We start from the raw sequence: 22745 nt of genomic DNA on the forward strand, positions 1-22745 counted from the left end.
TATATGGGGTTTTTTTTCCTACTAGAAGATGAATTTTCTAAAACTATACAGCAGGCAAAGATAGCTCCGATCAGTAGAACGTCTTGTCAAAGCTACTGGGGACTGGATGTTAAAGACACCAATGCATGTGGAGAAACTGCAGGATCATCCTCTTGGATGGTAGGTAATTAAGGATTGGATTGCTGGGTCTGGGGGTTTTCTTCTCAATGTGTCCCATGAATGGGTGTTTGCTGACCATAAAGAAGTATTATGGTAGTTTTCAAATGAAAGGTGAGAAGAATAAATGCATTGCTAAGTTACTTTAAAAACAAATGAACGGTGATTGCTAATTTGATACTTGAAGTGAACTCAGTTCTCACAAGGAAGTACTCATTCATTTACTTGGCTGAACTATGTAAAATTGCTGACATTGAACTGTTTTTGACCTACAAAAATGATTTCTTATGATTCAATTTCATAGATGAATTAGGAGGCTCAACACACTTAATTCTAGTAGCACTGAAAACGTAAGGAAGTTTTCATGCAACTGAAAACCATCACTTAGCCATTTATATTTATTTGATGCTTGAAACTTTCTGCATGGCAGAGTCTATTGTCAGCATTAAATGAATTTACACTAAAGGTATTTTTTAGTCTCTCTGTGAAAGTATAGATTTTAGTCCAGTCCAGAGATCTGTAACATCAGCCAGCTACATAAGTGGCCATAGTTCTCTGTACTGTTGTGAGCTGAAATCAGATAAGAGAGCAACTTGTGCCCTGTTTGATCATCCATCCTCTGCAGTTGGGGTTAGTGTCAACCATGAATCAGTCGGGCAGATGGGAGAACTACATTATTTTTTCTGGTTGCAGGAAGATTCTGGAGGACTGCTGCAGTGTGCCCAGCATGGGCAGTATAAGCTCGTGAGTATCATGAGCTGAGATGGCAGTAACATACCACTGCACCAACTGTCTTCATGAGAATTTCTGTTTATAGGGATTGAATCACATCTGTCACTGGAGAGGTGTGATCACTGAAAGAGTGGCATAGTGCAACTGTGTTTATAAATGGGACAAGAAATACAACAGTATACCTGGAAAATGAGTCTCTTACCAGTGCTAAAAAACTCAATGTCACTTCTACCTATTCTTGTTGCTGAGGCGGTTGGATTTAGAGTGTGTGGACATTCAATATTAAGTATCAGTCACAGAAAGTTAATGTTGGTTCATACCTCCTGGGAACTTACAATCTGATTTCTCATTCAATGAGTATCTTATACACTATGTATGTGTCATATATTTTCAATACCATCATATACACTTTCACTATTTTTCTCTCCTTTAGCAAACATTGGAAGATAGGAAGGGTAATATTATTCACTTCTTAAAATTCTTAATTTTACTAACAGGGAATAGGCCAGAAACTGTGCTCTGAGCACAGTTAGATAGGAAACTTAATCACAGTTATTAATAAGAAATTATTTATCAGGAGCATCAGTAGATCTTAAAATTTTTAGATAAAATTTTAGGATATTTCTATTGTTTATAAAGTATTTGATTTATCTGAAAGTCAGTTTACCAATATCCTCATCTCTTAAAGCTATAGCCAAGAAACAGGATGTAAGGCACTCCTTCATCAGAACATAGAATGAGAGACTGAGGCAAATTTTTCTTATTTTATATATTTCCACCAAAATTTACCATTTGGTTTCCAAGATTACAGCGTTCCAAAATGGCGTATGGTTTAGCTTTAGATAAACACATATGTAATCAAATGAGATAGCAACTTATAAGGAAATAGGCAGAAAATTACATATACACAATTTCAAAAAACATCGTAGTTCGGGGATTCTTCCCTATATAACTCAATGTTACAATTAGATTATAGAAGTTTGAATTATATGAAATTGCCATTTCTATACATCAAAAATAATTGAATATTAGCCATTTTATGATTCAGCCTAATAACTGTAATTAAAATAATGCATCAAGATGTTAAGCTCAGAATATGCTTTTCATGAAAATTTTGCCCTTCAAATTAAAGTAAAAAAGCTTATATACTGGAACCCTCAGAGCAATCAAAAGATGGTATGTTTCCCAAATGTGTGTGCATCTGTATTTAAGGCTGGAGGCAACTGAGGCTTCGCTGAACTTAGTTGGTCATCTTTGTCTAGTGAATCTTCATTTGAAAATTGGAAGGCAAGTATGAGCACAAGATATTTCTGTAATGATATTAGAAAATAAAACTCTCCTCTCACTTTCTCAATCTTTCTCTTAACCTCTCTCATTTTTTCTTTCCTTCAACCTCTTTTCCCCTACTTTCCCCTCCCTAACCCTGTCTCTCTCAATCTTATACTCTCCCTCTTCCCCTCTCTGTCTTTTTCTTTCTCAGTCCCCCCACTTTTTCAACCAACCTCCCTTTCCCCAACTCTCTCAGTCTTTTCTACTCTCAAGTCCTCCCTCTCCATCCCTCTATTTCTCAATGCTCCCCCAACTTTCTCTTTAAACTAACCTCCCTCTCCTTCCCAACCTTCTCTCCCAGTTTTTCTCTCTGCTCCCTCTTTCTCTCAACCCCCTCCCCTTTTTTTCTCTTCCAATCTTTCCTCTCTTTCATGAATGCTACCAAGGGGAAGTATCATAAATGTTTTAGTATTTGCTGAAACCCTCTTACATAAATATGGGTCTAAAGATTCTGCTTTCATTGGTTTAACTTGTACTTCTTGATAGGGACTCTGAGGAAATGAAAGATGAGATTTGCACAAGGAATTCTCTAATTCTCATGTTAATCAGTTTCATACCATTTTAAGTTTGTTGCTTGTGAATCTTTTTCATCTTTCTATCAAATGTTACTTAAAGAGGAATAAATGTATTAAAGTGTTAGGCCTGTCTAAAGCTTTTTTGTTTTCTCACTGATCTGCTGGTGGTTAATTTTGGTGCTGGCACAATCTCTACTGTACCTAACCTACTGGGGTCACAATCTGGGCGAAGTGGGCTCAAGGTTAGTTGGCAGTCTTTGTATGACCTAGAGAAGATGCCTGATTTCCCTAGAAGGATCAGAGACTATTTGGTGTTCTGTTTTTGCCTTTAGTTTGGCTGTAATTTTATTTTATTTTTGGTTTTATTTTTTTAATTTTATTTAAATTTTTTTTTATTTCAGCATATCACGAGGGTACAAATGTTTAGTTTACGTATATTGCCTTTCCCCCACCTGAGTCAGAGCTTCAAGCGAGTTCATCCCCCCAGACGGTGTACACCGCATCCATTAGGTGTGTATATACCCATCCTCTCCTCCTCCTGCCCCCACTGTCTGCCCAACACCCAATGAATGTTATTACTATATGTGCACTTAGGTGACTAAAGTGTTCAGTTAATACCAATTTGATGGTGAGTACATGCGGTGCTTGTTTTTCCATTCTTGTGATACTTTACTTAGTAGAATGGGCTCCAGCTCTTGCCAGGATAATACAAGAGGTGCTAGTTCACCATTGTTTTTTTGTGGCTGAGTAGAACTCCATGGTATACATATATCACATTTTATTAATCCACTCATGTATTGATGGACACTTGGGTTGTTTCCACATCTTTGCAATTGTGAATTGTGCTGCTATAAACATTCGAGTGCAGATGTCTTTTTTATAGAATGTCTTTTGTTCTTTTGGGTAGATGCCCAGTAATGGGACTGCTGGATCAAATGGTAGTTCTACTTGTATCTCTTTGAGGTATCTCCATATTGCTTTCCACAGAGGTTGCACTAGTTTGCAGTCCCACCAGCAGTGTATGAGTGTTCCTATTTCTCTGCATCCATGCCAACATTTATTGTTTTGGTACGTTTTGATAAAGGCCATTCTCCCTGGAGAGAAGTGATATCTCATTGTGGTTTTGATTTGCATTTCCCTGATGAATTCTTCCATGTTCAATCTTTAATTTAGTAGAACCTACTATGTTAGAGCTGTTTTACTTGCCCTTCTTCTGGTTGAAGGCAAATTTAATCAAGGAGGGGTATATAAGCTTTACTTATTACTTTGACCATCTCTCCAAGAACCACTTTCCTTTTTGCATTTCACTGTCAAGCTCTATACATACTAGGTTGCAATCAGTTGTGTAAATTGATCTATTATATAAGGGTTACATAGCCAAATTTAAAGAAATTAGATAACTGATAACCTAATTTTTTTTCATGTATGTTTTTTAAAAAATCATTCTTAAGTACCTACTATATGCCAAATAGAGCCACCTAGAAAGAGGAAGCTTCCCTCATTCTAGTTAGAGAACAATTTACAAAGATAATTCCTATTCAACATGCTATAGAAGCCGGCAGCCTAGAAGGGAACAACCAATACTCAGTTCCTTTTTGTCTCCAATTAAAAAAGATAATTATTTTCATAAATCTCATTACAGATTTAACTAGGGAATGAGGATCATCCCATTTGGCTACCTTAATAGCTTTCTATGTGCCAACTAGTTTACATATATTAATTCTAAGCACAATTGCATGAGAAAGACGACATCATTCCCATTTTTTCAATGACTATATTGAAGCTCAGAGAGGTGAAGTAACTTGTTTTATACTAAACGGCTGGTTTTAGAGCAGAATTAGCACATGGGTTTATCTGACTGCAGACCTTAGTCACCATCCCATACTGCTGATGGGTGTTTTCAGAAGATGACACAACATCTCTCTGCGGGCAACAGAGTATGGAGTTTGGAATGGGGAGATAAGAGTGGAAGCATGGAGAGATCAGAATTGGGCTGGCTTCATTGTGAATGAAAATAAAATGTGCAGCGGTAAAAAATAAGACTTGCATGTAATAAGGGAGGTTCTGTTCTCAGCTTAAAATTAGTACAAATTAAAGAAATCTGACTACAGTAGTTTGAAGGAATTAGGAGGTTATTCCTTCCTGGCAGCAGAAATTCTAGGGCTGGTAAATAGCTCTGATCTTTAATGGGCTTCCCCCAACCTAACTACCCTCCAGTGGAGGAAAATCAATTTCTGACCAAGAGTACTACCCAAAAGCCAAGCTCATGAGAAAGTGTATGCAGGGTAAGAGGAAATGCTTCTCTCTCACTGGCTTCTTTCCTTCCTCACAATTGTTGGCTTGACTATTTTTCTTTTGCTTAGGAAAATCACTAAAAAATATTTGTCGAGTTAGGACCTGTTAAATAGTAATACATGGTGTATATTCATAATTTTTAGTCAAAGCATCTGAACTCTTACCATTAGGAAGGTCCTTATTTCTATTATACTGTTTATATATTTTTTAAAGATACAAAAATTGCTGTAGGGACATATATCCAAAATATGGGATGGAAATTATTTCACCTTTTTAGTTCAACACTGAAGTTAGATAATCGCTTCAGAAGATAGAAAAATGGCTTCTGCTCAGTTGAAAGTTGATTCTTATTTTTATCTCATAGCATTCTATTTTTTCCCCTTTATAATTATGGCAGCTTGCCATGTACATAAAAATCACACAAATGTGACGGCACACACATACAAATGTACTTAGACATACTCCTCCAAGGTTCAGCTGGGTTTATTAATTTATAAACAGTAACAGGCAAAAATGAGGTAGGGATTGTTATCTGGATTGTTATAAGGCCTGTTGGTCTGGGAGGCCACATCTGTGTCTCTAGAGGCCAGCATAATGTTTTAAAAAGTTTGAATTTGAAAGCTTTTGGATGAGATGTGCATACTATCTACCTGACCCCTGAAGGCTTTTGAGTTTCACAGATAATAGGACTTGTAGGTATTTCTGAATATTTATGTGTGTCATATTATTGACATTAAAATTTGACTATAGCATATGAGTTAAATATGTCACCTCTTTTTAACATAATAAAGTATTTATATCATATTCTATAGCTATATAGACTATATTATAGTATTTGTACTATATATTATATAAGTATACTATATACTATACATTATATGATATGTAATTATATTATGTTTTAGACACTTATTTTAAAAAATGTCATCCACTTTTAGCATGAAATTATGTGTTTTAAAGTTTTAAGAAATGTAAAAGGCTGAAATTTATTTTAAAATATAGAGAGATCCGAAAACCCTAATCAAATAGATGAAATAATACATCTATGATGCAAATGATTTTAATGGGTAAACTACAGTGTTTGGAAATATAAATTCAAAATTTGAATGTAACATTGACAATCACTTACAGTTGAAACAAGTAATAATCAAGGGCTGGCATGTAGTATGAGACTGGGAATAGTTGCATGAATAACACTGACTGGTCATTGGGACTGGCAGCTACGGAGGAGGAGGAGGAGGAGGGGGAGAGGATTCTAACCTGATTGGACTGGAAGTTAGTGGTGCCATTGACTTTTCCAGGCACTGAGAAGAAACAGGTTTGGGAATAAGTTATACAATCCATTTGGGATATACTGATTTTTTGAGGTGCTTATGGGCATTCATGTAGTAAAAATCTTAATAATTTATCTTAATTTTGCTGCTCACTTACTAAAACTTTTACTCAAACTATAGAGAAGGAAAAAATGGCATGAAAGCAGCTTTTGATAATCTTTCCTAAATACAGGCTGTTTTGGACCAGCTAAAAATAAAAACCTACTTTCTGCAGGTAATATATGATGGAATGGATTTTTTTTAAAAAGCAAATTGTTTCCAGATATAAAACCACTGAGAACACAGGACTAAGTGTTCAAACCTCTTTAAAGTTAAGCAGGATTTCAGTCTTCAGGGGGAATTAATTAAGTCATCTTTGGGTAGATTAGAAAATGGTGAGTTGCTTTTTACACAAGTAGGATGAAATTAGTCAGTTTTGCTACACTGGGATATCCAACTCTTATGGGATAGTTGTTACCCTGAAAGTAGGTTACGCTGGGACCAGGGATCAGGTGTAACTAAGAGAACAACAGCCAGCCTCCATCCAAGCAAGAGCCCATATACACAAAGAAGAGCTGCTGATGCCTTTATGGCTAAGATAAAGGAGCATTTTAGATACATATATATTAACTCAGTCCTCTCAACCCTATGAGATATTATCATGCCCATTTTACAGATGAGTAAATGGAGACATAAAGAGATGACATAATGTGCCCAAGGTCACATGCTAGCAAGTTGCCGATCAGGAATTTTAACCCAGGAAATCCTGGCTTCAGTGTCTATGATCCTACCCACTATACTACACTTCTTAAATATGTAAAGTGGGAAACTTAACTGGATTTAATTAGGCTAACTCTGAAAATATGGACAAGAATCTGCATCAGTGGGAATTCTTTATCGGCCTTTATTTTTTGAGATAGTTTCAATTTAATGAGGCTTGGTATTTCAGTGCAGGTTAGTTCACTAAATAAAACAATGTGATTTGAGCCTTTGAAGCAGAGTATTGTGGTCAAGAGTTCCCTGACTCAGCTGTCTGACTTTGGGCAAACCACTTAACTACCCCTAACTCCAATTCCTTATTTATTAAACAGGTAAATAACGGTATTCCCTTATAAGAACGTTGCTGAGGATTGAGAAAGCAGATAAAACATTTAAAACAGTGCTTACTGTATAAGCATTACTCATAATTATGCCTTTGTTAGGTTTTTTTTTGTGGCCAGTAAATAAGAAAATTTAAATCTCAATGTTTGATTATAAAATCTGGTAACATGGGTGAAAAGGGAGCTGGAATGGGCTCACTCTGCAGCAGTTCGTATTTAACCTTTGCTTCCAAAGTCCCCTCTCTTATTACATCCTCTACTATGAAGTGATAGGAAAAGGTAAATGAAGTATTTTCTTTCTCAACAAGTATTTGAAGGCACAGCAGGTGTTGGTGAAGGGAGGTGAGGAAGACAGATGTGCTTTCTTACCGGATTTTAAAACCCGGAAGATAATAAAAACATTGAACAAATAATAAGCGTCATGTCTGAACAAGGAAGGCAAAGGAAATTTAACTGTTCTTAACGGAGGAAAATAAGGACCCAAAGACCGAAAAGGCACAAAACGGTTCAAAAACTGAAGGAGAGATACGCCTTAGGGTTGCTAGTGGTAATTTCTGCGCCCAAGGCTCTCCTTAGTAATGGAATATGGCGTGAGGAGTTGAGATTCGTCCTGTGGTCTCTAAGTGTCAGTCGGAAGGTAACCGCTCTCCCTTCCTGGAGGAACAGATTCCGGGCTGGCTACCCCGTTTCACCTAAAGCAAGTTCCAACCTTCTTTCGGTTTAGACACCCGCTTTCCTCTTGACCACGCCTCTTGAATCACTAAACTCGTCGTAAGCAGAAGAAATATCGCGAGACCTTTACAATGGCTCCTTTCTGACGTTTTCAGAGGTAATGGTCGCTTTTGTTCTCGCGATATTTCCGGCACACGGGAGCTTGGGCTACCCGGGCTTCTGTGAAACATGGCGGTCGGCTGGGACCGTAACACAAGGTAAAATACTGAAACCCTGGTGGGTGCTGTTCCCTGGGTTGTTCCAGGGCTGCTGAGGGCGTGAATGCGGTTGAGGGGACTGAGAGCCTGGCGTTGGCTTAGCTCCCTGTTTTCATCGCTGTTGGAGAGCGGGCCGGACCTACAAGCCGCTCCTCCTTGCCTGGGGGCGTCACGGGCAGGACCCTGGGCAGCGATGCTGCGGGGAGCTCCCGTCTGCCTGGTCCGGGTGCCTCTGTGTTGTCTTGCAACTCGGAAGAGTTTAGGTGCTTCTTCGATAGCCCCTGATTCGGTCCCATTGCTTCTCACAGTGCCTTGGTGGCTTCTCCGGTGCGCAGGCAAGTAGGGTCCCTTGTCTTGAAGACCAGCCGGTCCTCCTGTGTTTCAGGCTCTCTCTCTACCCCCATTTCAGACAAATACCACGTTTTTGGCAGCACACTGCTCTCTCTTTTTAAAGAAAGAACGAGGTCTTGGCCTCGCCTCTAAAGAGAGTTTGCATGCTCCTCCCGAAAAAGAAAACGGGGCAGGGCGAAATGCTAGGAGAGACAGGTCCCAGTGTCACTACTTTTCTCAACGCAAGAAACCCTCCGAAGGGAACGTCAACTCGCAGTAGAGAATAGCCTTGGGTATCGGTAGTATACAGAGTTGATAGGTCATTATTTGAGAAAACACGTTGAAATAACTTTTATATTTAGGATTCAGAGCTCTCGAGACTTAAGTAAAAGTGACATAATATCTGTTAAAATGTTGCAAGACTGGCTTTCAGAAGCAATTAAAATTACAGTTAAAAAAACAGGATTTCTTCATTTGTTTGAAGTTGTAGTTCAGTATTTCAATTAATTGCCTAGCCTGATACATTGAACTCTAGTATACAGCCAATACATAGAAATTAACCATGACTTGTTAACTGAAAGAAGACATAGGGTTATTTACCTAATTTGTCTTTTGCTATCTTCAAGTTGATGTAGTTATCCCGTTCTCCTAGGGGGAAAAACATGAGAAAAAGAAATTCCAGGTTTTTGGTGTTTTGTTGTTGTTGTTTTTGGTGGAGGAGGATTGTTTTCTTTTTGATAGTAAACATTAGTACACAACCAAGTATTGTATTGGCTTCGTGGTACAAATCAGAAAAATATATCAAGTTTGAAAGATCTCTCAAAGGAAATCAGGCCTAGTCTGGCACAACAACAAAGAATTAGGAAATAAAACCCCACAGATTTGATTTCTTTGGGGTTGGTCATTTAAATGGAAGAAATGATGAAATTTATTCTTAATAGAAGTTATTTTTAGGTAGTCAATGCCTGCCACAAATCTTGTTTAACAATTTTCCAATATTTATTATTATCCTGCCTTTTAATGTCATGGTGGGCAAATTATTTAACCTCTCTGTGCCCTAGTTTCCTCATCGTTAAAAAGAAAATAATAATACCTAATTTGTAGGGAGATTGTGAGAACTAAATGTGTTAAAACGTGCAAAGCATTTAGAATAATGCCTGGCACATAGTAAGCACTCAATGCCTGTTAGCTTTTGTTATTTTTTATTTGCATTTTCTACTTCTTGCATTGTAACTACTTCTGTAGTTACAATGTTGCTTTAGTACTTAGTCAAAATGTAGACTACAGATGATACTTTTTAAAATAATTTCTTTCTTACTCCCCAAATTGATTAAATACTATTCGGTGTGGTTAATGTGTCCTTAAACTCCATCTTCCAGTTGCTTACTTTCTTTAGCTATTATTCTGTTAATTACTAAGACAGAAATTCTTATTTTCTGCTCCGTATAGTCTTGTAGTCTAGGTCAGTTCTACTACCCCTCTAGATGCCTTGTTAATCCATGCATGCTCCTTGCTTTTAAGAACATTCATTCTGTGATAAATATATTTCATGTGTCCCTGACCTTTGAAAAAAAAGGTCATGTACCTTATCCTTTTTTAATTTTGTACACTTTTATTGAGTAATTACTATAGTCCAGTAGTTCTTTGAGGATTATACTTATCCTTGCTTCACATTGCTTTACATTGCTACTAGGCACTTCCAGATTATTCTGCTTTTATCACTCTAGGGTCTTTATCTCTTAACTTTTATTCCATCAGTTTATGCCATCTATGAGATTATCAGCTAACCTCAGACACTGTCCCACTTTCCTCAAAGACTTTTAACATCTAAATCTCAAATATTCTACAAATCTTTGCATTTCTTCAGAGAATTAGAAACAGGTATTTATTAAATGCCTCATTTTTATCTTGATTAAAAACTGAGGTAGCCGTTGTGTCTCCACCCCTTTTAATTAGAGAGGATTCTGAAAAGTTGACGATCTTTCCAAATTTGTCACACAACTAGTATATGCCTGGATAATCAGGTTTTTCTGATCATATACTCACATTTATATTATCTTGACTTCTAAGTAAGCCTTTTTGTCAATTAGAAGGCTATTAGATTTGTTTGAATTATGTAGGGGTAAACAACTTTTAAACGATAACATTTAAGTCTTGTGAAAGGTCCACATTTTAAAGTAAAATGAATAAGTATGTTTGTTTGGATATCTACTCTTTGTCAAATGCAACTAAACTATCTTACGCTTTTTATTAGAAAGTATTCTAATGTAGTATAGTCAAGTAATTTAAAATTACAGATAAGTTGCGGTTTTACCTTTTATTTCTGAAGTTCAGCAATAGCCTAAATAATACTTGTTTTAATCTTGTTAATGGCCTATATTCGTGTCCTGCTAATTAGGGGCTGCTGTAACAAATTACCATAAACTGGGAGGCTTAAAACAAAAGAAATCTATTCTCTCACAGTTCTGGGGACTGGAAGTCTGAAATTAAGGTGTTGGCAGGGCCATTCTACCTCTGAAGACTCTCAGAAAGAATCTTTCCTTGTCTCTTCCTAGCTTTTGGGAAGTCCTTGGTGCTTCTTGGTTTATAGACACATCACTCTAATCTCTGCCTGTGTCTTCACATGGCATTCTCCACTGCGTGTCTGTATGTTTTCACATGGCCTTGGTACTAGGGTCCTTATAAGGAAATTCATAAAGGCCTGAAGAAGAGAGGACAGACATGAGAGAAATTTGGGAAGAACTGAAGTCTAAGGATGTAACTCATGTTTCTGGCTTGTGCAGTTGGGTGCGTGGTGTTATCATTAAGAGAATACAGGAAGAACAGTTTTGATAGGGTGAAGTATTCATTTTTGGATTTGTTAAGTCTGAATTGTCTTTAAAATATCCAAATGAAAATGTAATATTAATAGAAGTAAAAGATACACATATCTGCAGAGAGATTTGGGCTGGAAATAAAGATTTGGGAGAAATCAACATGGAAACGGAAATGGAAGGAATGGGTTATCACTTGGGGAAAGTGTGCAGGTTGGGAGGGGGCCTAGTGTAGAATCTGAGAGGAAGATGAATCTGCAATGTAAGCTAAAGAAGGTCTTACAGGTAGAAGGAGAATCAGAAGTGTGGTATCACTTAAGCCAAAGTAAGAGAATGTTTCAAGAAGAACAAGAAGTGATAAACAGTATATTTTCTCAGAGGTGAAATTAGATAAGGACTAAGGAATAGCCATTGGATTTAGTACTAAGGAAGTTGTTAATTACCTTGCTCAGAGCAAATTTAGTTAAAAGGTGAGAGTGGGCAGGATGGCAGTGGATGAATGGGGACAACTCATTCTTTTAAGCTGGCTACAGGTATGCTGCCAGAGATTTATATTAGAGTTACACTTAAGTTTAAAGGAGGAGAGTTTTGTTTTAAAGATAAGAAGCATGAACATATTTAATATTTAACTGCAATCAGTAAGAATGTGTAGAAATTGGAAGATTGAACAAGGGTCAATCTTGCTGCAGTTACCCCTACGAAGGTATAGAAATAAGTTTGATTACTTTGTCAGAGCTGAACAAGCTTAGGGGGTGTGGCTTATGCCTAACAAACACTCAGCTTAATTTACAAATTATTAATAGAACACCAGTTTTATAACTGACATTTATGTGTATCAGTTTTGTCTACATAATCAGTTTTGTCTATATCATCTATTTATTTTAGGAAAACCATGTACAGAAGAAGCAAAATCATAATTTGAAGGCTGCTTTGTGAGCATAGAATCAGTGAGGTAGTTAGTTGGGTTTTTAATGGCAAATGAAATCAATGAATGAATGCTTTCAACTTCACTTTCAGGCACTTGCTCCCGCATAAACTGATCCGTCGTGTCCTGGCCAGGGCCTCTCTCTTTTAGACAGTGTTCATGATTACTGCCAGTTTTTGCTTTTCTGATGCTTCTTTTTCTCCATTAATGTCCTTTCTATGGCCTATTCTTTCTACATTACTCCTGCCCATTATATTTCAGACCTAAAATCTGTCTGCTTTCTTCCAGAGTCTTTTTCTTAGGGTGACTTCTGTAACCATCTGACTTACTCTGCTATAAACTTTGATTTCTGGGAATTCTGTATAATAATACCACTTGTATTATTTATAAATCAGTCTTATAAATTATATAAATATCTGGCAATTTAGTTATCATTTGTTTGGCTTTGTAACATTTTTAGATGTAGTTGGCATACTGATCAAAAGGGAATAGCAAGAATTAATTTTTTTTTTTGAGACAGGGTCTCAATCTGAAACCCAGGCTGGAGCGCAGTGGTGTGATCATAGTGCACTGTAAACTTGAACTCCTGGGCTCAAGTGATCCTACTGCCTCAGCCTCCCCAGTACCTAGGCCTATAGGTATGCACCACCACACCTAACTAATTATTTTTTAAGTTTTTTTTTTTTTTGTAGAGACAGGGTCTCACTATGTTGCCCGGGCTGGTCATGAACTCCTGGCCACAAGCAGTCCTCCTACCTCAGCCTCCCAAAGTGCTGGGATTATAGGCGTGAGACACTGACCTAAATTTTTAAATAATTTCTCAATTATAAAAATAGATAATTTAGAAAGTCCGAAATTATATGAAGACAATTAAAATTCTGCCATCTACTTTTAACATTTTTCTGAATAGACAGTTTCTTGTATATCTTTTCTTGTCTCCCCCAAAATTAGGACCCATATGGCCTTCTCATCATTTGTGTTATTGTATCAGGAGTATTAACTTATGTCATTAAATAATTTCTTTTATAAGATTTTCAGTGGTTACATAGTTTAAGACCTGTTTATTCACCATAATTTGTACATTGGATACCGTGAGTTCATTTTTGTCTTTAGTATTTAAAAATAACACTATGAGAAATATCCTCATAATCAAATTTTTGCTCATAAACAAGATTATTGCCTAAGGATACATTCTTAAAGAGATTTTTACTTAGTTACAAAGGGAGTGGTGAGTATTTATATTCTTGTTAGTAATGTATGAGCATGCTATTTTACTTCATTGCTATCCATTTCTGGGAATGTATTATTTTCATATATTTTTCAACTTAACAGGAGAAAATTATTTATGTATTTAAATATTATGAATGTGATTGATTTCCTTTTCACTTTTTTTGTGCTATTTAATGTGTGTGTGTGTGTGTGTGTGTGTGTGTGTAAATTGCATTTCATTAGTAGTTTTTTTCAGGGTATGTGTGAATGAATGGGGAAAGGAGTATGGATAAGTACTGTTTTTTTTTCTCAAGGAGAGATGAGAATGGTAAGTTGTTCTAAGGACATTTGTCATTTATCCTAAATCTTCTTAGAGGATTCATTTATTGTCTATTTTTTTTTGTTCCTTAGCATGACTATATGAAGGAAGAGGAAGGTTTACCTGAAGATGAGGCGACTGAATCGGAAAAAAACCTTAAGTTTGGTGAAAGAGTTGGATGCCTTTCCGAAGGTTCCTGACAGCTATGTAGAGACTTCAGCCAGTGGGGGAACAGGTAAGTATGAGTTCGAATTAAGAGTCCTTCAGTAAGTGCAACTTCTTAGTGATCCAGTTAGCAACGTAGATAAATGTAGCCCTGAGGAAGAACTGGTCAATGAATTGTGCAGTCACTTTGTAACTAATCTGTCCTCATGTCACACTGTTTGCCCTAGTTTTATTCTTATTAATATTCTCTGTAGCATCTAACCCAGTGCCACCTGCATTTAGCAGTGTTTATTAAAGCATTAATGAGCAAAGTAATCCAATTTGACTGCTTTGATGTGCCCTTCAGTTATGTATAATTACATTAACAAGATTTTTATATATAAATGAAATTGAAGTTGGAAGAAGTTATTTAATGATGTTGAAATTGTCTCATTTTGGTTAAGAGTAAATCAATATGGACATTATAAAAAAATTCTCAAATGTCACCTTACTGTTGTGAGGCAGCATGGGGTAATGGTTAGTTAAGAGCTTAGACTTCAGAACTAGACTAGCTTCAAATCTCACCTTTGCCCCTGCCTAACTAGGTGACCTTGAGAAAGTTACTCAGGCCTGTGCCTTTGTTTCTTCTTCCATGAAATAGGGATGATATTAGTATTTACCTCCCAGGGTTACTGTATCAATTAAATAAGTTAATATTTATAAAATAATTAGAGCAGTGCCTGGTACAAATAGAAGTGTTTGTTAAAAATAAATAAATAATGAAATAATATGAAAAAGATATGACTATGACAATATTTACTATAATTTTTCCCCACGAAGAGCTAATAACATTTCACATAAGATTGACATTTTATTTGGTAAAGTGTGTAATTTGCTTACTATATCTAATCACTTTCTAATCGCTTGTGATTAAGTTTTGTTAATGAAAATAGTACGTTTTTGCACAATTCATTTTAAGTGTGTTTTGCTGTAGTATATAATGGTTCTTTTCTTATTGTCAAATCTTTTACTTGGTTTTGTAAATGAGGGGACAAATTAGGAGATTGTAAAGTAGAAGAGATTTTTATTAGAGACTTGGAGATATTTGAGTTTCTGACACACAGATTATTGTGATATCTCTAAGAAGTTAGGCTAGATTTTTTGGTTAAATTGAGCTATAGGCATGAATGCATTTTTAATAATGAGGGGAATATTTTTAAATTTGTACTGTAAAACATGCTTTCATCATTTATTGTATCTGTGACACTGCTATTAAATATACATGGAAATGAAAGTTTTGTGCCTTGTAAAATTTTGGCATATCTATTCATTGAGAGATGTCCTTAAAATTGAAGAAATAAAATGCTTTCTAAATAGTGCAAATGTTTGTGTTCATATTTGTGCTCATCAAACCTTCATATTTGAGCTGTTTTAGACAAAAATCTGTAATAAACATTTTGAAGAAAAACATTTTATAGTATATATTCAAGTGGCAATCAAGTTAGAGAATTTTTTTGTTTGCAAAATTTAACCTCACTTAAAATAGGTTTCTGTTTACTTTTTTTGAATGTTTTAATTCTGTTTTTCTTTTTTGTTGGATTTTTTCAGTTTCTCTAATAGCATTTACCACTATGGCTTTATTAACCATTATGGAATTCTCAGTATATCAAGATACATGGATGAAGTATGAATATGAAGTAGATAAGGATTTTTCTAGGTAACTATTTTTTTCTTATTGAAATACTTTTAGATTCAAATTGTTTTTAAAATAGCATACTTTCTTTTTTTTAAGTTTAATCTTTTCTATTTGGCTTATTTTAGTTCTGAAGAAAGAGTCCTGAAAAATTCTCACTAATTGCGTACCTTAAGTAAAACATTGTAGAATCATTCAAATACTGGTTGAATTCTAAAACAGACATTTCTTGATTTCATATGCATTTGTTCAAAAAGGTTAGGAGAACATGTTTTTCCTTAGATGTAGAGATAGTAGAAATTGTTTGATATTTCAAATTGAAATATTAATCTATCTGAGCTGAAAATAAATTGTCTAATGATATATATATTTATGACTTGATTTCTATAAATTACATCCAAGCTAAACTTTTATGTAAATAACATTACTTTTGAACTTTTTAAAATACAGTATCTTAATTAGGCAAAATATACTTTACATTTATTTATTTGTATTATTTGGGTTTTTTTAATGGCTTGAACATAACAGGTTTATAATGTTAAGATTGAACCAGACAGGGAGACACATTTAGTTCTGGATTCCAATGCTGGCTCTGCCATTTACTAGCTACATGACTTCAGGGAAGTTACTAAATTTATATCTGTGTATGTTTAAGTTTCCTTTTTTGTAAGTGGGGATAATAATTACAGTACATTCCTCATGGGGTTTATGAGAATTATTCAATATTTGTAACTTGCTGTGTAACCTTGGGCAAATCACACAACTGACTTTTAAAAGGCCCTCAATTTCTTCATCTATAATATATTTTTCTAGATAGCCAAGTTTTCAAGGAATTTGTTCTTTTTTTCACTAGCTTTTATTACCATATGAGCATTGTGGAGATGCCCAGAATCCTGTTTACTTGGCCGCTGCCTCTGATTCTTACAGCCTCTCCTGAGCCTAAACCCCTGGGTTATTTGGAGCATAATTTGAACTCTACACAACTTTAAGACATTATGAAGCTTTAAAAATCTGTAACGCCTATTGAAATCAGATGAAAATTATTAGTGTGAAAAAAGTTTTGATAGGAAGCACAGGACCGAATTTGATTGTACCGATTCTGTATTCTGATATGCCAGATCTGTATGCCAGATAAATAATGCCAGATAAATTATCTGTCAGATCTGTATGCCAGATCTGCCAGATCTGTATGCCAGATAAATTATCTGTATGCCAGATAAATAATGTTTGAATAAGTATTCTCAAAAATAAGAATGTGTTTGCATGAAAAATATCTTTTAAGTTACTGCCTAGAAATTATACATGAAGAACTTGTTAGTTCAGACAAAATTCTTTGAAGTTCAAAATAATTTTACCCAATTAAGAAGATTAGTTTCTGTGAGATTTCTTCTCAGAACAACCTTGAATCTCTTTTCTTTTCCATTTATTTTTTCTTTTGTTAGTGGTTTTAAGAGATAAAGAAATACTTTATATCTAACTTTGAGCTAGTGTTAATACTGAATATATCATATTTTGCTTAATTTGGATGTTTGAATACCAATGCTTAATTCTAGTAGTTGAAATTAATTTGAACTAACCATTTGAATATAAAGCATTGGTTGAGCCTTTTTAAAAGGGTATACAAAACTTTAAGCATCAGATGATTATTTTCTGATAGCTCAGTTGCATTTATTCCCAGGTACACAAACCAGTTACCAATACTCTACTCTAATGATTATGTGATCTTAAGCCAGGCATTTATACTACCCTGAACACCAGTGGTTTACTTGAGAAACTTTAAAGACATCCACTACAGCTCCATGATATAGAAAAAAGAAGATAATATTTATAGGGCATCTAGCATGATATATTGTATTTGACAAATGGAAGAGAAAGACTCAAAGTTCTTAATTATTGACTTTGAAAGTTTCACATTCTTAAAGGGATAGTCTATCAGAAATTTATGTAAATAGAAGTTAAGAGTTTTTTCTGAGTTGCTTGGAGTTATTGATTATAGAGTTGCCATTATTAAATTAAAGGGTACTATGATTAAAACCTGTGAAATCAGAAAGGCTATTGGAATAATGGCAAAATAGAACTTTTACCTCTAAAGTGCCTTTGTTTTGGCTGTAAGAAATGCCATCCAAGTTTAAATCAACATAATTTTATTGTTTAAAATTCAAGTTTTTCATAGATCATTTGATTTATATTTCTCATGTTTTGCTGATTGATAGATACTAATGTTTAATGTTTTGTCTTTTAGCAAATTGAGAATCAATATAGATATTACTGTTGCCATGAAGTGTCATTGTAAGTATACCTTCAACTTGATGAATCTATATGTAGTGTATGGTTCAAACAATTGTCAATAAAAAGTAAAAACCACTGGTTGTATTTTAACTTTATTTTTTCTTTATAATATTTTAAAATTTTACTGTGGTATTATTTAATAAAGCAAATTGTTTTACTCCTCAGCTGATATTCTTTGTTTCTTTTCCATAAAGAAAAGAGATATTTAACTTTCATATTAGTATAATTAAAATAAAGGAAAATCAGAGGAAATTTTTGTGGATCAGAGATGGAGTTTACGTATATCCTTCATTTTTTTCTTGTTTGGAGTACCAGTTTTTACACCTATATTCCACAAACATACCATGTTTCTGTTTTGGTTTACCACCCTTTACTTTTATTTTTACATTTTAAGATACAGATCCAGTTCTTTTCTTCACTGGCTTCAGTGGTTATACTGGTAGAAGTGGAAAAATGTTAATATGCCAGATAAATAATGTTTGAATAAGTATTCTCAAAAATAAGAATGTGTTTGCATGAAAAATATCTTTTAAGTTACTGCCTAGAAATTATACATGAAGAACTTGTTAGTTCAGACAAAATTCTTTGAAGTTCAAAATAATTTTACCCAATTAAGAAGATTAGTTTCTGTGAGATTTCTTCTCAGAACAACCTTGAATCTCTTTTCTTTTCCATTTATTTTTTCTTTTGTTAGTGGTTTTAAGAGATAAAGAAATACTTTATATCTAACTTTGAGCTAGTGTTAATACTGAATATATCATATTTTGCTTAATTTGGATGTTTGAATACCAAAAATTTCAGCTTTTTCAAAATAAAATTTCCTATTTGTTGACTTTTTAAAAGGCATCAATAGCTTTGCCTTAAGATTTCTTTTAATATCTAAAAATAATTCTTGCAATTAATATTTTATTCAGTAGCCATTTAGTACTTGTGATTAAGTTCTTGCCAATTTTGTGAACTATTTAATTCAGTAAAGCTTTTGCTTTTTATCATGGAATTCTGGATTGTCAAGTGATTCTACATACTTTGTGAGTTTTCTGCTAGTCTTAATTTGTTTATATCGGGTATAGTTTGGCTCTGGTCATAGAATGTAAAACTTCTAATTTTTTTTGTATGCAGATGTTGGAGCAGATGTATTGGATTTAGCAGAAACAATGGTTGCATCTGCAGATGGTCTAGTTTATGAACCAGTAAGTTTGATCACAGAATGTTTGAAGTACATGCTTTGAGGAATTGTACCCTTGAAGACAATTTTGATAATTGCTTTTAGTTTTTTCTGAATGAGTTTTTATGTAATGTTTTCTCATACTTCAAAAATAATGTGTATTCTTTGTAAAAAAAAAAAAAAAAAAAAAAGAAATTTAGGAGGGGAAAAAGTTATGTCTGATATAGAAACCATTGTTAACATTTTTGATGATTCTAAAGTCTTTTATAACCTTACTGTATATTTTTTTGTCAATGCTTCCTAATAGTTTCCTTTTCTCTTGTAGTTATTAAAATAGTGAAATTTTTTCTTTTAATGATTTGGAAACTGTTATATCCTATTTGTATTCTATTACCAAATTTAAGTCTTAAAAAATATTTGAGCTGTATTTCTCTTATAATCAAGAATGAAGTGGTATCTTTCTAAGAGGAAAAATTTTATAGGCATTTACAACTTCTTCTCTCCTTTATACTTGTATTTTCCAGACCTTGAGAAATGCTGACATTCTGTTATTATCTTCAAAGCACCAGTTGTGTATAATATTGAGAAGCATGGAACCCCCCACTACTTTTAAGTTGAGGACTTCTCTGTTGGCATTGTGATACTTATGTTTACACATGTATTCTTGAGTTCTTTTGTTCCTCATTGGCAGTTGTAAACCCTTCTGTAAATGCAAAATGTAAATTGCAAAATGAAGTCTAAAAGTGGTGGAGGAGGAGTAGAAGTAACTGTGTGGAATTAAAGGGGAAAAAAAGGAAGCCCTTGGCCAGTTTTGAGTACTGAATTACTTTTAGTTTACAGCAACAAAATATATGTGTGCCTTTTGGTACACACTTTTTAAGTAGAAATTTCTATAGAAAAAGTAACATTGTTATTGCCACTCTGACCTACTTCCTGACTCTTGTTTTACTACTCAAAAAATTGATTTTCTAGTAATTTTTTATGAGATTAGGGACCTTACAAATTCAGATACCATGTTATAGCATATTAAACTATTATCTGGAAATGTAAATCTAGATGATTATTATTGGACACTTTAACATTTGCATTATATTCTACACTATTTTAAGAATAAGTATTCAACTGTAATTCTGTTTTATTGCCTTATTTTCTACCATTTATAGTTTGTTTATCATTTTGTAGAGGGACTTTTTGAGATTACTTTTTCAGCAAGAACATGTAAGTTATGTTTTATCGACTCCAAGAATATGTGAGTTATGTTTTATGGACTCTAGCATAAATAACTGCCTATGTCTTTCTGTTCTTACAATCTTTCATCACCTGTTTCCTCTGTTGCTCTAAACTGGGGAAACCCTTTCCTTGCTGTCTACATGGGGTTTTCTGTACTATGAAGTACAATTGTGTTGGTTTCTTTCTCAATCTGGTCTCCCTGTTTTGCATAAATTCTCAAAAGTTTCCAGCATATGGATGTTAATTTAGAATGATTTAAAATGATCATGAAGATTACATCCTCAATTTTTGTTTCATTGGACACTGCAAGAGTTTGGTTATCAGGGAGCTTAAAGTGTTTATGTATTATCATCTTGAACTTATTCTTTAAATTGTGCTTACATTATTTCTGTAGCAAAGCATTCTTTCCATATTCTGTTTATCATGCTCACTCTTTTTTTCGTATTTATTAGGTCCCTAATTTTATCCTTTTTTTCCTGAGTATCTTACCTCTCTACCTGGATTTTAAGCTCCTGGGAATGATTAACTTTATTCTTTTATCTTTATAGTTCCCAAAATGTATAGCATAATGCCTTGCAGGCTTTAGGCACTAATGAATATGTTAGAATTATGCAATTGTGACAGGATCATTGATTGTTTTCATTGTAAACAATTTTTGCCGTCTCTTCCGATCATTTGTGGAGTAGGAAAGTTTTATTTAAATTTAACTGTCATGTAATTGAAAGTCATGTCTTAACCAGAAAGTTAGAAATTTCAGAATATTTTGTTGTATAATTTCACCAGTAATATTTAAAATGTTTAACAGTGTTTTTAGGAAAATATTCATTCCTTTGTTCTAATTTATATAAAAGTATTTAAGAATTTATACTTAAATACTTTTTCAGTGTAAAATTATTTATAATTTTAACTTTTAAAACATTTTTTATTCCTATTATTTTAATATACTCTGAATATAAAAAACCCCTTCCAAACCATCATCATGCAGTATGCTGTGATAGTTACCATTTTGCTATTTGCTATTATATTTAGTTACTATTTCTTTATTTAAGGAAAAGAATTTTTAAAAGATGGGAAAGTGAAGAATCTGACAGAGCCAGGTTTAATATATTGACCTTACTATCTGTGATTTTGGAAAAAGTTTGTAGCCTTTTGATCTCCTGTTTTCCTCATGTGCCAAAAGGGAAGAATAGTAACAAACTCACAAGGTTGTTAGGAAGGTAAAGTGCAATAATGAATTTGTATAGTGCCTTGCACAAGTAGGCTGCTCAGTAGTTGCTTTACACCATGTGCTAAATAAGCACTATATTAAGCAGGTTGAGGAATTCCAAAGAGGAATCATATGGTCTCTACTATCAATAGTTTCATTTAGAAGTTAGTTGGGGGGCTGTTGCAGGCAGCCTCATTTGTTTGCCATGGTGTGTTTTATAGATGTTAGCATTTTCCCTTTGTGCTATGATGTGAAAAAGTTATGGAAGCCTGCTATAGACAAGTTTATCAGGAGGCATAATCAAACCAAACATCAGAAAGATGGGGGCAAGTTAACTTGGAGCATATGTTTGTATAGATAGATTAGACAGACATGAGGCTTATAGTTACAGGAGAGGAAGGTTCCAGATTGGTAAAATTAAATTACCAGAGTCACAGAAGTAGAGTTGTGGCCTAGAAGAATGGTTTGTTTGTTACAAAATTGTGGCTATTCATTTCAAAAATTGTTGATTTTATTATGGTATTTTCTTAGTAAGAATATGGGCTTTGGATGCTTGAATTTTATGCTTAAGCTGTATGTCCTTTTTTCCCCCGATACTTTTCATGCTAGCATCATTTAAATGATTCTAGGTCCTAGAATACAATTCTGTACATATGATAGTTGCCAACTTGCATCCACTCCTATAAATGTAGATAATTGTTACATAAAAATATTTATGATTAGTAAAATTTCCTTATGCTATTTTTGAGTAAAAACATCATGTTAAAATTACATAGTTTGATCAACAGGAGATGAATGTAAATCATGAATACTTGTTTTTAATGACACTATAAATTTCTGTTTTGCTCAAGGAAAATTTTTAAAAATTACGATTAAAAGCCAAAAAAATTTGACAAAGTTAGTGATTATGTATTTTCTTTTATTTCAGGCAATATTTGATCTTTCACCACAGCAAAAAGAGTGGCAGAGGTAATAAGTAAACAAAGTATTGTGGTCCATAGAAATCTAGATCATGTTTTGTCTGTTTTGTCTATTGTCAATTATTTGTAGGT

At 34.1% G+C, this 22745-nt stretch overlaps 1 protein-coding gene across 2 annotated transcripts in view; it reads left to right on the top strand.

Moving 5' to 3' along the window:
• The first annotated feature begins 8247 nt into the window (after positions 1 to 8247).
• Positions 8248 to 22745, top strand: part of ERGIC2 (ERGIC and golgi 2) — a 32964-nt gene continuing 18466 nt past the window's right edge. The window contains exons 1-6 of one of the 2 annotated variants that reach the window (XM_045554109.1): positions 8248 to 8369; positions 14058 to 14200; positions 15718 to 15826; positions 18045 to 18091; positions 19211 to 19281; positions 22622 to 22662. In XM_045554109.1, the coding sequence (XP_045410065.1) occupies positions 14095 to 14200; positions 15718 to 15826; positions 18045 to 18091; positions 19211 to 19281; positions 22622 to 22662 (374 nt within the window). In that variant the 5' untranslated portion in view covers positions 8248 to 8369; positions 14058 to 14094. Of the gene's footprint in view, positions 8370 to 14056; positions 14201 to 15717; positions 15827 to 18044; positions 18092 to 19210; positions 19282 to 22621; positions 22663 to 22745 lie in introns of those variants that run through there. The other variant, XM_045554110.1, reaches the window with a different exon arrangement.

The sequence above is a fragment of the Lemur catta genome, chromosome 6, assembly GCF_020740605.2.
Source record: "Lemur catta isolate mLemCat1 chromosome 6, mLemCat1.pri, whole genome shotgun sequence".
In the NCBI taxonomy this organism is placed as follows: domain Eukaryota; kingdom Metazoa; phylum Chordata; class Mammalia; order Primates; family Lemuridae; genus Lemur; species Lemur catta.